The sequence below is a fragment of the Apodemus sylvaticus genome, chromosome 1 (genome assembly GCF_947179515.1).
Source record: "Apodemus sylvaticus chromosome 1, mApoSyl1.1, whole genome shotgun sequence".
NCBI lineage: Eukaryota > Metazoa > Chordata > Mammalia > Rodentia > Muridae > Apodemus > Apodemus sylvaticus.
Window position 1 is genome coordinate 82675658 of NC_067472.1, and position 18905 is coordinate 82694562.

Sequence of the window (18905 nt, forward strand, 5' to 3'; positions counted from 1 at the left end):
TCCTCCTCAGTATCCTATCTCAGAAGGTTATGAGGATCAAATGATTTATGTAAAACATGTACAAGCACATCATAAGCTACATGGCCAGGCATCAATAGGCAAATCCAGCCAAATGAAAAAATTATGAAATGAAAATGGTAGGTCCTAGACTTTGGATCCCAGGATTACAACGGACCAACCTTGGCCTTCAGTTAGGCCAGGTCCCACCAAATACATGACTTTTCAAGGTCCTCAAAAGATAATCATTCTCAAATAGGGTGATGAGGACATTTTTAGAGTCATTTGTGAGACTGGGCACCTATTTTGAAAGATGTCCCCAGGAGAATCTACCTCCAGCCCCCAGGACCCAGTGGTTCCTAAACCTGGCTCAACATCAGACATATTTGTCAAGCTGGTGCAATTTCCAAAACTTGAGAAGACCTTAGGATATAGCAGATTATGTTTTGAACAAATGCAACCCATTTCTCATGTAAAGCCAGGAATGGAAATTCTTCCTAGGGATTTTCATCACAGGACCTTGGGAATGAGAAAGGGACAATGATGGTTAGTGAATAAACAGAATGGTGACTCTGTGTAAGGGGAAGGCTGGGACTCTGGTTAGGAGTTAATGAGATGGAGATGAACTGACAGTGAAATGGAGAGTCAACATGGATTTGCCCTTCTCTTCATCCTCACCACTGCTGGTACCATGCAGGGCTTGTTGCCCCAGGCAGTACTGGTGGAGCTGAGGAGGAGAGAAATCCCAAGCTGTAGCAGTGGGGAGAAAGGAAGTTCCCATGGTCTTATGTTTTCCTAGGTAGCTGCCCATTCAAGAGGCTATACCTAAGTTGGGGGCTGCCTGGACTGTACTGACTGCCGTAAATGGGCAGGGAGATTGATTTCTGTGGGTAAACTACCTTTGAGACTTACAGTTTCAAGAGCAAAGCTCTTGAAATGTTTACCTTTGATGACATTTTCTTGGTATATGGTGGCCAATTTAAAGATGAGTTAAGCTCTTGAGATGAGTTACTGTTCCACATTCCAATCTCTACATCCTCCTCCTCTTCCCAGCCAGTGGGGCGACTTCCAGGCAATGGCATATCATCACCACACCAGCCATCTTGCATAGATTTGGGCCCTGATTTGTAGATTTATGATACAAAGACAAACAGAATTTAAGGAAAAAATTCTCCAAGACGTCAAGCATGCTTCAAAGTACAGAGACACGAAAACCAAACACACCTTTACTTCTCAAATACATGTAATAGAAAGGCATATTTTGACTAATAGAAAAGGCATATTTTGACTACATCGAAAGTCACTGGACAGAATCTATCTATCTATCTATCTATCTATCTATCTATCTATCTATCTATCTATCTATCTATTTTTTGGTTTTTTGGATTTGGTTTTTTTCGAGACAGGGTTTCTCTGTGTAGCCCTGGCTGTCCTGGAACTCACTCTGTAGACCAGGCTGGCCTCAAACTCAGAGATCTGCCTGCCTCTGCCTCCCAGAGTGCTGGGATTACAGGCGTGAGCCACCACCGCCCGGCTCAGAATTTATTTTTATTAAAACATCCAATGAAACTTCCTATGTCTTTACAAATCTTAGGGTTTCTAATCATGGGCAATAGTGGTTTCTTATGCATACCTATCTGGTCTTTAAAATAATACAAAGGACAAAGGGTGAATGAGATGGAAAAGATAATTTTCTATACTACATTCTCTCCAAGGCTGTTCAACGGGTACTGAAGCCACAACAGGGCAGACATCTGTCTCTACACATAGTCCTTGGGGCTCCAACTACGTGTCCTGAGCCCAACAGGGTAGAGGAACAATATTCATGTGCATTCTAGTGTCCTTCCCATGTGAAATTTGATGGTTTGGACATGTGTCTTGTATTATACTATCTAGTCTCTCAAGCTGAATGGCATGAAAGCTGTTAAATTCAGTTTTAAATAATCCAATAAGAGAAAGAATTTAAATCTGGTGGAGGACATGTAAATCATTAGTAGTTACTTTTGAAAAATACATTAGTAGTGACAATTTAGGAGCACTAGCCCATCATTTAAATGTAGCTCATGAGTTTATCAACAGCACCACTACAAAATGGCTGCTAAATATCACAGATGACTTACCAGATTTGCTTAATGATTGTGGACCGACAGAGCTGGAACCCCATGTGGATGCATTAGATGCTGCAGTAATGGGTTCTCCCCAGCTGGGACCACTGTCTATGGGCTTGCCCCAGGCTGAAGTACCATTATCCACAGTTGTGGCTGGAGTAGAAGGCTCTGCCCAAGGCTCACCCCAGCCTTTAGAAAGTATGGAAAAAGAAGACATCAGCATAGATATTAGGAAGCACTTCAAATAATGGACAAGGGAGAAGACTTTGGAAACAAGATGAAGAATTTCACATTACACACTGAAAAATAATGCTGTGACAACCAAGAGACATATTTTGTGAAGAACACAAATTATTCTGCATTAGTATAGTTGCATAATGTTTTAACCTTTTCTTCCAAAATGGCCCTTCTTGGTGTTAGGGCAGACTCTTTTGAATAATCTCATTATAGCAAATCAACTTCCTAAAAATGTCAGGTTCTTCTGAACCACAGTTTGAGAACTGAGGCAGGTGCAGTGTAAAGTTAAACTAATTACATTTTCCTAAAATGACACTCTTCCCAGAGCACCGTAGTGGAGAACGACTGACTATATGACTGCCAACAGGTATGCAGCCAGCCTACCTTATACACACTGGAAAAAAGTTCTACACTTTCCCTAAGAGTTAAACATAAATCAATAGACTAGGCTTATATTTCAAAACAAAACAAAAATCCCACACAATTAGGCACTAAAAGAAGAATTCATGAAACCATTACCGCCTCTCTAACCAATGAAGCATTACTCAGTAAAATTCCCATTAACAAAGGCAATGTGGGCCTGTCACATTCAGAAAATGTTGCCCTATCAATTTACAGAGAAAAATTTTTGAGTACAGGAGAGGAAAGGTCAGAATATACTAGAGAACAGTGTGATGCTTCCACTGCTCACACTATATCCAGTTATCTGAGGAAATGCTGACTTCACGCCTCATTTAGAAAATCCCCTAAGGTCAAATATACCAAATATCTAGAGTACTGTACTCAGGCACTTGGCTTTATTGTACTTCATTAGTGAAACCACATTGTTAAGGCTTGACTAAGAATACCTAAATAAGTATGTAACCTTGCCACTTAACCCCTTCTACTATATTCCTAACAGAATAGAGCAACTCTCCTCAAGACAGAGCTGTTGCCAGGTGAACATCACCTCTAGGTCACAGCTGAAAGGTCTTGAGATGCATATACAAGAGCTGGGTTAGACAAATCGTACGACAGCATATCAACACAAAGTCTGCTTCCAAAATACCTCTGCTCTCCACACAGGAAGGCTTACCAGAGCCACTGCTGGTCTCCTTGCTTGAGACAGCACTTGCAGCCGGCAATAGCCGGTGCATCTGTGCTTGCTGGTCTGAGCGGCTGCTGCCTTCCGGGATGTTTTTATTCCACATGTTCACATTTTTGTAGTTGTATTTGCTTGGATCTCCCCAAGCTGAGGTTCCATCATCGATCTCCATTTTTCGTCGTATAGATTCTGGGGATGGCTCCTCCCAGCCTGTGGGTTCTTCCTCCTTTGTTGGAGCAGGGATAGGTCCCCCGAGCCAGCCTGTACCAGGAGGCTTGCTGGTGGCTGGTGGGATTCCCCATGATCCAACAATGTCTTGTTGCTTGTTCCAATCTGGAGAACTAACTGGTTTTGATGAATCTCCCCAACCTAGAGACTGATTACACTTTGGAGGGTCTCCCCATCCCTGGGAAGAATTAGGTTTAGAAGATTCATCCCATCCTGATGAGTTATTTGGATTTATATTATTTCCCCAAGTAAAAGAACTAGTTTTCCCAAGTTCGTTCCAACCAGAAATGGACCTGTCACTGTCACTGCCTCCTGAGCTGGATTTCTTATTAGCCTCACCCCAATGGTTACTCCTGGAAGATTCTCCCCAGTTATCACTGGCAGAAACGGACCAACCTTGGCTTGACTTCTGTCCATCACCCCAGCCTTGTTTGTTCTTTTGCGAATCATTCCATGCAGACTTGTCTTCTTTGCAATTCCCCCACTGATTGCTCTTGATCATTCCTGTAGCAGCAGAATCATCTTCCCACCCCCCCTGGCAGTTTGAGCCTTTGGAATCTCCCCACCTCAGAGCAGGCTTGGGATCACCCCACCCTGATACAGATGAGGTATCATTACTATTAGGGCTAGTCTTATCTGTACATGCCCCTGAGTTCAAAGTCTGTGCTGCAGAGCTTCCCCAGGCCTCTGTCCCATTGTCAGTCTTTCTTTCCCCTCTTGGTGATGACTCTGTATCCCAGGCAGTATTCTGCTTAATAGGAGTCTGTCCCCACCCAGAGTTGGATAGGACACGTGGATCTAAGTCAGTTCTGTTTACAATGCTTTGGAGTAATGTGTGCTGATCAATTTTTCTTCTATCTCTACTCTGACTTTCCCCAGTTACTTTTTCTTCAAGGCGTCCAGTGCTCTCTGCACTACCATCGCTCTCCACTGTGCCTCCTGCTTTGGCCCACATACTGTTTTGCTCATTTGTTTGAGATGTGGCAGAACCCTGATCATCTTCCTCAGTAGATTTCCATCCATTTGTAAGCTTCTTACCATTGCCATTTGCACTGTCATTGGAATGCTGGTTGCTAGGCAGTTTGTTCCACTCAACACTGGAGAGACTAGTGCCAGTGTTCTGTGCAGGACTTCCCCATCCTCTTCGACTTCCTCCAGAATTTGCACCATTTCCACTTCCCCATGGTGAACTCTGGGAATTCACTGTCCCAGGCTCCCATATACCTCCCCCTTTATTTGTATTAACTTGAAAGTTAGTGCCCATAGGCCCATTTATGCCAGGCTGCATTAGAGTTGCATTCACAGTGTCACCATTGGCTTGGCCATTAGGGCCTGCACATTTGTCGCCAGAGTAATTAGAACCATAGGCACCCCATGTAGTACCGTAGGAGCCTCCAGTTTTTGACTCTCCATTACTAAGGTGAGAAAGGGAAGTGCCATTCATAACTGACGGAGCCTGTATCTGAGGATGATTCATTGTGCTCACACGCCAGGCCCCTGGATTACTAGTAGGCAGTTCATTATTTTGTACTGAACCGGAGTTTGGTAAACTAGAGGTCATAAAGTTAGTAGTGTTATTTGGTCCAGTCGTTTCAGTGGTGATATTCTGAGGTTGACCACTGAATGAAACCTTCTGTGTACCACTTACTTCAGGCTCACAAGTTTCCTGAAGGCTACCCCAGGTACCATGGGTAGAAGAGCCACTGACTTTAGAGTTGATACTCTGATTGTTAGGCATCTGGCCTATGGTACTACACTGAATATTGATGCCAGAACTCCCACTCCCTACAGGCCCTTTTAGGGCAAGTCCATTGTTTTCTAATACTGGCCAGGCACCATGGTTGCTAGCTGAATTCAAAGTGCTTGGATTTAACCCTCCATTTGATGAAGAACTTCCAGTGCCCCAAGCATTCACTCTATTGTTACTACTCTCTGGTTTGCTTTCAGGAGCATCCACCGACACCTGACATGTGCTTATTATGGCTCCATGGGGAAAGCCCCACGGGCCAGTACCACTTCCATGGCCCACATTATTGCTGCTGCTACCAACCACAAACTTGCTTTGAGAACTGAGTCCAGTGCTGTTCCGAAGGCCATCTTTCTCACCACCTGTGTTCCCTGAAGCCATGACAGTGATGTTTCTCTCTGACTCAGAATTGGAGGCAGAATCAGCATCTATACATTCTGAAGCCAACTCAGGATCACTGCCAGGGGCTGAGGGCCATGCTTCTTTTTCCAACAAGTCGTTTACAGCATTCTTACAGCTTGTGCTACAGTCACTTGTAGAAGACACAGGTCCCCGCTGGCAATTTTCATAATGGGATCCTGAAGTATTATGATTTATATCTAGAATAAAGGAGAAGTATATCTATTTATAAGTCTTAACAATGTCTAAAATATTATGTAGGCTAAGAAAAATGATGATCCATTACAAATACACATAGGTCCTCAACATTAGCAAAATGCTCTGCAGAATGGCTTTGAGGCACTGATTATCTTTCAGCCACCAATTCTCCATGTTCAGTAATGTCACAGGCAGAATTCTGCTGCTTTGTTCAATACCCTACAGTACAGCATGGAACAGAAAGTCCCACAGGGAGAACTGCTAAATATATATTGAATTGATATATATATAGAGAATTGATATTGAATACAGCAGCTGATACTGAAGCCCATAAGGGACCAATCATATGACCAAGCCTTAGACTGACATCTAACTACCATCTGTTTTTTATTTATTTCTATTCTTTCCCACAGACAGCATCACTGTGTTTTTGTTAGCTTCTCAGTCTATTTCATTTAAGCATCTAGTGGGTAGAAATGCATCTGCGACATTAGTTACATAAAACATTTGTACTTAGGCTGTCTTGTAGGGTGGCTTTAACTACAGTTCTAAGATGAATGTCTAGAAATAAAGTAATACTATTATTGTGATTTGCTAGTATGGAAAAATATTGCTGCTTGTACCACTTTTTCTCAAAGTACAAATACTAAGAAACCAATGATGAAGAGCTGTAATAATGGCAAGAAAAGCAGCTAGAGGTCGACCTGTGCTGTGTCCAGTGAACATAATTTAAGTAAGTGCAGCAAAGTGCACCAGCAACTGCTCCGTTTACAATTACTTCACCACAGTGTGAGTGAGTAGCTGGTTCTGGTCACAGTTAATCCAAGCCCTCAGGAGGCAGAGATCTGTGATTCAGAGGCAAGCAATGACTAATTAGTAGAACCCTGCTCATCTGTCCATCCATCCTCCCAAAAAGTAGTTAATGATATTTGTCCTCTTTATTGTTCACATGATAAAAGGAACCAAACTGTCAGTTTCCTGGAAGAAATCATTCTATACTGCAATCCACAGGGGCTATACCAATGCATGGCCAGCATTCACTGCTACACAGCAGGCAGGTCTGCAAACTCTTGCACCAAGTACCGGGACAATTGTAAAGTACAAGTACTGCCCTCACTTTGCCAAGGGTCAGAGGTTAACTTGTAGAAACTGAGTGAAAGAAGCAAGATGTGCTAGACAGTTTCAAGTTAACTTCAAACAAGCTAAAGTCATGAGAGGAGGGAACCTCAATTAAGAAACTATCTCTAAGCTACACAGGGTGGTGCATGGGGAAGCAGAAACAAACAGATCTGAGTTTGAGGCCAGTATGGTCTATAGAACAAGTTCCAGGACAGTCAGGACTACACAGAGAGACCCAGTCTCAAAAATAGCAAAACTAAAACCAAACCAAAACAAAAAGCCAATAATAATAAAAAGAAACACAAAAAAACAAAAACCAAACCGGTCAGGCTGTTTGCAAGCCTATGGGTATTTTCTTGATTAATGATTGATGGAGGCGTCTCAGCCCACTGTGGGTGGTTGCCATCCCTAGGCGAGTGGTCCTAGGTTATGTAAGAAAGCAGGCTGGGTAAACAGCACTCCTCAATGGACTCTGCATAAGCTCCTGCTTCCAGGTTCCTATCCTATTTAAGTTCCCACACTGACTTCCTTTGATGATAAACAGTGATGTGGAATTAACACATCACTGCTGATAGCAGGTGAGAATTCCATGACAGGTCAGGCATGATAGAGCATACCTTTAATCCTAGCACTTGGAGGCAGAGGCAGGTGGATTTTTGTGGGTTCTAGACCAACGTGGTCTACACACTGAGTTCCAGAACCACCAAGGCTATGTAGAGAGACCCTTCCTGTCTCAAAACAAAACAAACAAGCCAAGAGACATTTTATACCATTCACACAGTCTCTGAGATCAAAGGCAATACCTTGTCTCTTTGTCTGCCTTAGTTTCCTTATCTAGATAGCAGGGACTACTTTCATATGACTGCTACAAGAATTAAATGATTAACTAAAGGGGCTGTATCTGGCCCATGTAAGGCACTACCATCACTAATGAATGCACAGCCATGATTATAATTCTTCTACTCATCGCCAAAACATGATCTTCACTTATCTTGTCACCCACATGAAGAACAAAATCACAGCTAGTGTAACGTGTCTGCGTTATTACTGTAAATAGAGCGTCAGCTACTCATACCCCTAGGATGCCTCCCTCCTTCTAGAAAACATGGGGTGAAGCACAAAACTTCTTTAATAATTTTGCTTAACTCAGTACTTTGCCTATTTTTTCAAAAATTATTTTTGTTTATACATATATCTATGTATTTGTGTGACTGTCCCATGACATGTCTATGAATGTGTGTGTGTGTGTGTGAGAGAGAGAGAGAGAGAGAGAGAGTTCCTAAAGGTCAGAAAAGGGCACTGTGTTCTCTGCAGGTGGAGTCACAGGTGCTTTTGAGCCACATGATGTGGATATCCGGAAGACACTGGGTCTTTTCAAAAAGCGCAAGACATCTAACCATGTTGTTTTCTGAGACCTAAGCCTTCGCCTTTATTCTTCCCTGTGTACAAGAAAGCAACAGCACTACCCCTTCCCTCCACATCTAGGGCAGCCAGTTTGCATCACTATCATCAACCTTGGATTACTGCAGGTGTCTCTGCATGCACGTGTTGGCAATTCTATAAGGTAGGGATAAGAAAAAAAAAAAAACACTGGGCATCTACATCTACAACAAAACTACTCACATTGAAAATAATAGTTTAACTATTAATAACACAAAGTACTCCCACTACAACATGAAAAAGACAGGAATACAAATCAATAGATCAATAAACCTACTCAATCCTGTGCTGAAAGGACTGCTTGACAACTTATAATTCACAAATAAGAAAAATAACAAAGACACAAAACAATCAACATTAAAAAAAAAAAGAAAAAAAGTATGGTTAGTTATATAGCTTAGCTACTGGGATGCTTGCTTGCCTAGCATACAGGAAGCCCTGGATTCAGTCGGCAGCACTGCAGAAAGTGGGTGTGGTAATAAGTCTATAATCCTAGCAGTTGAGGAAGGGGGTGGAGAGAAGATCAAGGTCACACTTAGCTACAAATGAGCTAGAGGCCAGACTAAGCTCTGCAACACACAGGCAGAACACTGTGTACATGAATAAATACTTAAATCTTAAAAAAACAAAAAAGTTGGAGAAGAGACTACCCTTAGTCGCTGGGCACTGAACATGAAGTGCCGTGAGGGTCACCACCTCACTTTCACACGGCTTATCCATAATGAATGTGTGCATGCATGTGTGACAGGAAGAAAAGACAACCACAGTGACTCAACTAAGAATGCTTCAGGCCCTGAGTCTTTTAACTTTACCATGGATTGTGTCACACGGATAAAGGAGAGTCACAGCATTTTGGCCATAATAGTATTCTGTCAGGCCTGACTATTATTATCCCCACTAGAGTCTCCCAACTCAGTCTATTTGAGCAAGAGCAGGATCTGTCCTGATTTTAGAGTTAAGTGCAAAGAAGCAGTCTGAAACTCTGTGTCTTTACTGCATGCACTGTGTGTGTGTGTGTGTGTGTGTGTGTGTGTGTGTGTGTGTGTGGCAGAGGTCAGACAACTCTGTGATCTCAGTTCTTGAGACTGAACTCAGGCCATTAGGCTTGTATACATGGTGCATATATACTCATGCAAGATCACAAGTACACATAGTTTTAAAAGATTTAAAAATAAACCTATAAAAACAAAAGTACCAATCTTATTACTTAGAGTATTTCAGTTTCATAGTCTGCATTCCATAATGGCTTTAGGATTTAATGTCTCGAAATAAATATGGCACCCTACTTACTAAGCAGAGGATCTTCTTCCTCACTTTTTTTTTTTAATTTATTTATTTATTTATTTTGGTTTTTTAGAGACAGGGTTTCTCTGTATAACCCTGGCTGTCCTGGAACTCACTCTGTAGACCAGGCTGGCCTCAAACTCAGAAATCCGCCTGCCTCTGCCTCTGCCTCCCAGAGTGCTGGGATTACAGGCGTGCGCCACCACTGCCCTGCTCTTCCTCACTTTCTTTGGAGGCTTTTGTCTCTGTTCACACCTGAGAGCTTTCCATCAGAATGCACACCTATAAACGTGATCTTTGACTCACACTCCTTCTGTGTACATGTGCATGATTGTGCATGTGTGTGGAAGGCGGAGGCTGATACTGGGTGTCCTCACTCTTCGGTTTCTGGTCTGTTTTTTTTTTTTGTTTGTTTGGTTTTTTTTTTTTTTTTTTTTTTGCCTCCACTGGCTTGCCAACAAGTCCCAAGGATCCTCCCTCACCATATCTTTCCAGTGCTAAGATTACAGCTATGCATCACTCTTCTTGGCCTTTTTGAAAGATAGGGGTGCTGCCTACCTGAGTTCAGTCTTCATGCCTGCACTGCAGGCAGTTTACTGAGTGAGCCACCCCATACTTATCTTTTGAGATATATGACTCTTAATACACTACTGTTGTTTCCAGTTTAAAAACAGCTTTGTTGTTTTCCCAAATGGAAGAGACATATATAAAATATCATAAATATACTATGTCACATCACTATCTATCATAAACCATCAGACCCGGCTCATCATAGGTATTTAGGCATTTGGTAGATAAGTAATAGTTTACTAACAGATCGCTTATGCTAGTAAGTAATATACTGTCTTCCAACCTGGCTTCCCAAATGAAATTCAACTTCTTAATTACCTATAACATGGCCTATGTACAATGTTAAACTCATTTTGAAAAGTGTAGGTCTTTGAGTAAAAATTAGTGTGTGCTGGCTAGTCTTATGTCAACCTGACACAAACTAAGTTATCTGAAAAGAGGGGGCCTCAATTGAGAAAATGCCTTCATAAGATCCAGTTAGAGGGCATTTTCTTAGTGATTGATGGGAGAGAGCACAGCCCACTGTGTGTGGGGCCATCCCTGGGCAAGTGGTCCTGGGTTCTATAAGAAAGCCGGCTGAACAAGCCAGTAAGCAGCACTCCTCTATGGCCTTAGCATCAGCTGCTGCCTCTAGGTTCCTGCCCTGACTCCCTTTGATGATGAACAGCAATAGGGAAGGAAGTATAAAACAAAAACAAAAAAACAAAAACCTTTCCCCAACTCCCCAACTTGTTTTTTGGTATTTCATTGCCTCAATTATGTAACATGTAGGGATAAGAAAATTTAGCATTTAAACATGGGGCATTGAGCTGTTTTAATATTTTATACAATTTAAACTTGGAAGTACCCTTATAAATAAGGTAGGATCCTGGTGTCTATATTATAAAGAAAGAAAGAAGGTCCCTGATGGGTATGGGGGCATAAACCTTTTAATCCCAGCACCTGAGAGAGGCTGAGGCAGATGAATTTCTCAGAGTTCAAGGCCACCTAGAGATCCAAGGTAAGACTCTTAAAACAAAACAATTAAAAACCAAAAGAAAGGTCTCATGAATACATTTATTGATCAATCTCACACAAGTAGTAAGTGATTTAGGAGCTGAGGAAGTGTATATATGTGTGCTGCTCTAGAGATCTAGCTTAGAAATATCTCCCTGTCCCTTTCCTATCACATCCAATGTACTGCTAGAGAGCACCATGGTGTTTATGAGCATGGCCCTGGAGTCAGACTCATGGACTTGAATCCAAAATGTGCTATTTGCTAGCTGTGAAATATACTATATCTTAAGACAAAGCATTCAGGAAGCAAGTGACTAGTTACCAGGGATGGTCAGGGATAAAGATGATAATTACCCTGGTGGAGGGTGGTCTCAGATTTGAACTACAAACTTCTTAAAGTATGGGACCTGAAAGAAGACAAAAGCACTTACCATATTCACTTTCTAAGTAAGACATGTGTGTACCTGGCAGTAAAGGATTCTCCACTCAAACTCCCTATTCAGGATCCTAAAATCAAAGCCTAGCTCTTACTACATGAAACATATCACCAAAAACTATAGATTATAACATTCCTACACTGCTGGTGAGCTCTGTAAGAACTGTCTTTACTCACCTGACTGGCTCTTGCTGTTCTGCACCTCTCCGTTATTTTGTGGCTGTTGATTTGTTACAGCACTGCTTTCTGATTGGCTGTTTAACACCTTAACAGCAGATCCCAAGTTTGCTGCTATAATAGGAAAATGCTGACCCCTCTTTAGAAGCTGTTTGTGTTCCTGGTGGCGAAATCGTGGAGGTACTTCACGTGGATACCGAGGCAAGGCTTGTGGCTGCTGCTGCTGCTGCTGCTGCTGCTCTTGCTGCTGCTGCTGCTGCTGCTGTTGCTGCGGCGGCGGCTGCGGCTGCTGATTGCTGGCTGTAGCTCGCTTGGCATTATTATTAGTGCTGGTTGCTGTGGAAGTGCCGTTATCAGAGTTGGCAGGCTGAGGCTGGCTTACACTGGGCTTTATCTGTTCTGGCACTAATTCCAACAACAACAACAAAAAGAGTTGGGAAAAGATTAGCCAGTGAAATATATTTTACCTTCAAACTCAAAGGCACTAAGAAAACAACAGGAGCTTTAGGCTTCAGAACACCCTCATTCAAGGAAATTACTCATGACTTTGTTAAAGCATCTGATTAAGTTTGTTAACTTCATTGAAGATTCATTTAATATTTAATGTCTTTGAATGTACATGTGTACAGTGCCAGTGGAATCCAGAGGCACTGAGGGGCTAGAGTTACAGAGGGCTTGTGAACCACCACCAGGGTGCTGGGAATCTAACCTAGGTCTTCACATGAGTCAGCATTTTGTTTTCTATTTTATCATAAGACATGATTTCACTGTGTAACCTAGGTTGCTCCAATAATCCATTATATAACTCAAACATGCAATCTTCCTGCCTCATCATCCTACAGTGCAGGGCTTATTATTAACGGATGCAACCATGTTGGGCTGAATCCTTATTTTAAGTTTTTAGAGATTCAGGTAGAAAACCCTTCATTTTCATATAAAAGTTATGTTAACAGTTTTCCACTGGTAAATATAATGCCTGAGCTAAGGACTAGCTTAGAACAGAAAACACATGCAGGTGACAGGATAGAACCTGTGCACCTGCCAAGAAAGAGGAATTACTTGGGCAGCATCTTAGACAAACCTAAGAAACTACTTCTCTGGTGTGTGTGTGTGTAACTAGAAAGTGACAGGTGAATATAACTGACTGACTGTTCAGCATGAATATCTGTAAATAACCAGATGAAAGTACCAAGAATAGATCTCATCTCTGAAACAACTGGCATAGTGTCCGAGAATCGGCTTCAACCCAACCCTAATCCTGCTGTCTCCTCCGTTAAAATTTCCTAGTGTCAAAGGTGATAGTTATTACAAAGCACAGAACGCAAGCCTGTTTAAGTCTGGCTGCTCTGTAGTGACTGGTATACTATTGTATCTGCAATAGTCCAACAGTCCACTACAGAACAAAATAGAACTCTGGTATAGGAGAGAATACTTGAAAAAATTCTGGTAAAGTCTTAAGAGCTCTCGACCAGTAGTAAAAGACCCTGAGCTGGACTGAAAAAGCTCTTTTTATTTCTCTTCTATAAAGCATCACCCAACACACTATAACCACAGCAAAAAGATGCTACTGTTGTAACAAGAGAGCTATTTATCAGGTGTTTCTACTGTAAGATGCTGTGACTGAGGTTTTGGTCACTTTGTTTTTAGAGTATTCAATCCACGTTCCTCCTACATGGTCAGCTCCAGGCTGCCTATCACTCAACAATCAAAACCAATCTTCCTTCTAAACACATTTCCTGAGTTCTCTCTCACACTAATATTTTCTGTATATAAAATCCTTGTTGTCATTTCAGTATGACTTTTTTTTTTTTAACAGTACTCAAGCAAACTATAGTCAAGAGAACTTACAATGAAAACTAACATTCTTTCTTGGTTGGAACTCTTTCATTCTATTTATTTGTTTGTTTGTTTGTATGAATACACTGTAGCTGTACAGATGGCTGTGAGCCACCATGAGGTTGCCAGGATTTGAAATCAGGACCTTCGGAAGAGCAGTCAGTGCTCTTAACCGCTGAGACATCTCTCCAGCCCCTCTTTCATTCTTTATTATTACTGTATTTATTTACTGTGTATGTTGGCTAATTTCATGTCCACTTGACACAAGCTAGAGTCAAAGCAGAGAGAACCTTGAGGAAATACCTCCATGAAACTGGGCTGTAGGCTGATGGGAGAGGCCCCACCCACTGTGGGTATCCTGGGTTTTGTAAGAAATTAAGCTGGGTAAGGAAGGCATGGGGATCAAACCAGGAAGCCGCCCTCCTTTGTGGCACCTCTGCCATCAGCCCCTACCTCCAGGTTCCTGGCCGCTTAAGTTTCTACCCTTACTGCTTTGATGATATTCAACTGTGAGTACAATAAACCCTTTCCTTCTCAAGGAGCCTTTGGTCATGGTGTTTCATAACAGCAATAGCAACTCTAAGACAGTGTGTTTGTGTGGGGGAGCACTTGTTGGGTCAGAAGACAACTTTCAGAGTCAGATCCAGGTGACTGTGTGGACTGTGAGGACCACCAATCTTAGCTTGTCAGGTTTGCTACAAGCCATCTCACTGGCCCCATCATTTTCATCCTTAAAAAAAAATTTTTTTTGTTTCATATGTTTAAGTGTTTGCCAGCATGTGTGTATGAGTTCATGACTTAGATTCCCTGGAACTGGAATCACAGATAGTTGTGAGCTGCTTTGTGGGTGTTGTAAACTAAACCAGCTTCAGGTCCTCTGTAAAAGTGCTATTAACTGTGGAGCCACCTCTCCATGCCCACCCTTTTCCTTTTGTAATAATTTGGGCTAAGCATTTTTTCTCTTAACATAATACTCCCAATAGGTAACAATGATGTATATTCCTTTGTGCAGATCACACAGGAAGAAAAAGCTGTGATTTGAAATATATTTTATGGATGTCCAGGATGAAAGGCATTTCATATTAATAAAAGAAAATTTATGCAAAACCAACATTTTTCATAAGTTGAACATCACACATCAAAACATATACGAACTTAAAGAAAAAAAAAACCACTGAAAAAGTTGGCAGTGGTAATAATCTTAAGGTGGGGAGTAGTGCTGTGAAATGCTGTCCTCTAGACACAGCTTGGCTGTCACAAGCATGAACTCACAATGACTGTCACTACTGGGCGCAGGACTGTCATTTATGGATTAGATGACAGAGCTCTAGGCTCCAGCCCTGAGGAGCTATTGGCACTGGGCAGTTGCTTGGGGAAGAACTGGACTTATTTATCAAAAAAAGTAGACATGATGTTCAGATGTATGTTGAGGGCCAATATAAGGGGAGTTAGAGGGAAATAGGGGTTATTTGATATAACCACATTTTATTATATACATGTATAAAATCAGAAATTAGAAAAAAACTTAAAATACAATTATTTATTAAGGCCTAGTTTAAGAAAACATTAACCATAAGCACTTAGCTTACTTAGAAGTAGAAGTCCAAGCCAATGTTATAAAACCATCTGATTCTATGTTTCCCAGTGAGCATATATTTCCCTTTTCTGGGTATGTGTGTCCATGGGCTCTGGTGCTCCTAATCCCCATCTGTGGAATGACTTCAAATATGGCTTGGTTCTTAACAGAGAATATCAAGACTTCTCAGACTATAAATCTTTATAATGTAGGAAATACAACAAGTACCAACTAGACAGTAATAAGCAAATACAGCTAGCTCATTTGAATTAAACAAAAATTCAAAGCTAAACAAGCAAACAAGAATGGGCAAATCATCAATAACCAGCTCAGTAAATATTAGTAAAAGTAAGGAAACTCCAATTTTAACTTACCAACCTTAAAAGAGTCACTCTTTTACTTTGTGTTTGTATGTGTGATACATGGCTCCAAAGGCAAGTGGAGGATCAGATCACCCGGAGCTGGAGTTTCAGGCAGTATGGGTACTGGAAAATGAATTCCAGACCTCTGCAAGAACAGTCAGCCTCCTAACCATCTCTCCAACCCACCTTGATATCGACCCCCCATCCAAGTTTCAAAGATGATACAACTCATGTCTTAAAGTAAACACAATGTACTATTATTTTCCCGTTACTATATTGGGCTCTTTTTTAATGGAAGGAAAAAGAAAATCACTACTTGGATGAGAAGACCCTGAAGCTCTGTAGAAACTCCTCGCATGTTATTTTAAAGCACGAAAGGTACTTTACCAGAGCAAAATTTTGCACGAAAGGTGCAAAACCAGAGTGGGAGAAAGGTAAAGGTAAATGTTGTTTACCTGGAGGCCAGGTAATGTGTGTTTCTCTTCATCATAATTCTATACCATTGAGGTATTACCATTTTACAGATAAAGTGACAGAGACACAGAAGAAAGCTGCTGACGCAGAGCATCTAGTAAACAGCAGACCTAAAAGGTAAAATCAGTGTGATCTCAAAACAAATGTCCCTCACAATGCAAATTTGAAATTAAGAGTAAAAACCTAACAAAAAGGAAATACTTAATAATGGATTAAACACTTTTAAAAAAAGTATTTATGCCTGTTAAAATAAGACACGAATGTGGGCTCAATGAGTTAACACTGATGAAAAAAATGAGGGAAAACAAACCACACTCTGTTCACTTCTGACAGGAACAGGTGTAGCTATACATTAATTCAAAGTGTTCTCTCTGAAAACTCAAATATTCTACCCACATACTTGAGTACACAATACCTACCACCCAACATTCTGCCTGCAAGCCCTAGAGCTTCCAATCCACTACCCATTTCATTCTACAACACAGACACGGGCTGGGTTATCTCCCCTCTGAGTATCCAGTATGGATACTGGAAAATGAATTCCAGTTAAGAAACTTGCCCAAGGGCTGGAGAGATGGCTCAGTGGTTAAGAGCACTGACTGCTCTTCCAAAGGTCCTGAGTTCAAATCCCAGCAACCACACAGTAGTTCACAACCATCTGAAACGGGATCTGACACCCTCTTCTCATGTGTCTGAAGACAGCTACAGTGTACTTATATATAAATAAATCTTTAAAAAAAAAAAAAGACAGAAATAAAGACTGCAAAGTTGACAGTCAACCCCAGTCACCATCTTTAGCAGTGATTCAAAGCTCTCAGCCTCTGACCATTCTCCAGCACTTTCCATAGGACACAGCAGAACAAAGGATCTCCTCAAAATGCACTCTGGAGAGGCAGATCAGAATTAAAGGACTAAAAATTATGCAGTGTTAAATACAGGTAGAATGTTTTAGTGTGTATTGTCTTTTTGGAGGACTTGTAAGTGATGTTATCTTAGTAATTCATTATTAATTACTGTTATTCTTAGTAATAAATTCATTATTAATTAATGTTATTCTTAGTAATTCATCTAATTCTTTTCTAAAGCTTAAAAGAGAAGGTTCCTGTATGGTTCATTTTCAAACTGAAGCCCTGATTATTGCTTTTGTAGCTTCTCAGACTCTCAGCTCAGGACACATAACTCTGGATACTCCCATACACACCCACAAACTATCTGTTCTTCTCCTTAATTTCTGAACACAGTTATTGATTACAGCTCATTGCTAAACTGCTTTTCTACTACCTCCTGCTTCCTTGGTTCTTTTCAGAATTACCACACACATTGAAACACATAATCTTTCATTTTCATCAATTTAAACAATTTACTGGTGTCTGTGTTCTTAAAACAAAATGGGGTCCTTAGCATTTTCTGTGAATTTACTGTGTACATTAACCTAATCTTATGCATATAAATCCTCTTCCCTCTTTGATAATAACAAAGGAAAAATTATGACTCTATTAACCAAACAAAATTGTTTCCTTAACTATTTTCTGTGAAAGTAGGCTGCTATTTTCCCATCTTGTTAGCAAGAACTATAAATCTTATTTATCACACAACTAACTCAAAGACAGCTCTAACAGGAAGAAAAGAATCTGAAATTAAGAGATTCTTTTTTTTTTTTAAGAATTATTTATTTTATGTATAAGTACATTGTGTCTTCAGACACACCAGAAGAGGACATCAGATCCCATTATAGATGGTTGTGAGCCACCATGTGATTGTTGGGAATTTAACTCTTAACCCCTGAGCCATCTCTCTAGCCCCCATTAGGAGACTCTTGTCTCTGTTTGCTTTCAAGCATCAGCACACACTAGCCCCCAAATCAGCTCACAATGCAGAACCATGGTGGCACACTGGATAATGCAGACTAACCTCAACACCACCCTAACTCTCCTGGTGACTAATCTACCAGTGTGACAGAATGAGCTATGGCCATGCACCAGAGAACATAGGTACCAGATTCTCTGGGGTGCTATATCACCTGTGAATAGCCTCTTAAGTACATCCAACAATCTCCATCATCTATACACTACATGCTTGAAGCCGCAGCTTTCTTATGTCTCAGTTTTCTACTCTGAAGCTCTATGAAGTCACGTAAGTTCTTGAACTTTGTTCAGTAGGAAACTGATTATTGAGAAATTGAAGAGCTAACAATGCCTCAGAAATGAAAACTATTTCATATGACCTATCAGCACCTCCTGAGGTACATACCCAAAGAGAATAAGGAATGCTTTCAAGTACCTTGTAGGATGATACAGACGCCAAGTCCATCACAGAATTATCCACAATAGCAGAGATGTGTCAAAACCTGAGTGTCCTAGTAGATAAAGACCTATGTATGAGCATACACATGGATGATGGAGACACTGTGGAGACACACACTCATAAACAGATGGATAGATAGATAGATAGATAGATAGATAGATAGATAGAGACAGACAGACAGACAGACAGACAGACAGACAGAACATTCACTCCAGAATGTTCCTCAGAATCAAAAAGGGTGTCTTGACATTGGGAATGACAGAGATAAACCCGAAGACTATGCTAAGTGAAACAAACTAAAATACTACAAAACTTCATTTAAATGTAGAATTT

General features: G+C 41.0%; 1 protein-coding gene across 6 annotated transcripts in view; it reads right to left on the minus strand.

The window, feature by feature from the left end:
* The window catches only part of Tnrc6a (trinucleotide repeat containing adaptor 6A), a 66798-nt gene that overhangs the window by 17347 nt on the left and 30546 nt on the right, over positions 1–18905 (minus strand). For 5 of the 6 annotated variants that reach the window (XM_052199806.1, XM_052199803.1, XM_052199802.1 and 2 more), the window contains 4 exons: positions 12021–12425; positions 3418–6000; positions 2118–2294; positions 942–1117 (listed from right to left, as the gene is read on the minus strand). In XM_052199806.1, the coding sequence (XP_052055766.1) occupies positions 942–1117; positions 2118–2294; positions 3418–6000; positions 12021–12425 (3341 nt within the window). The remainder of the gene's footprint in view (positions 1–941; positions 1118–2117; positions 2295–3417; positions 6001–12020; positions 12426–18905) is intronic. The other variant, XM_052199805.1, reaches the window with a different exon arrangement.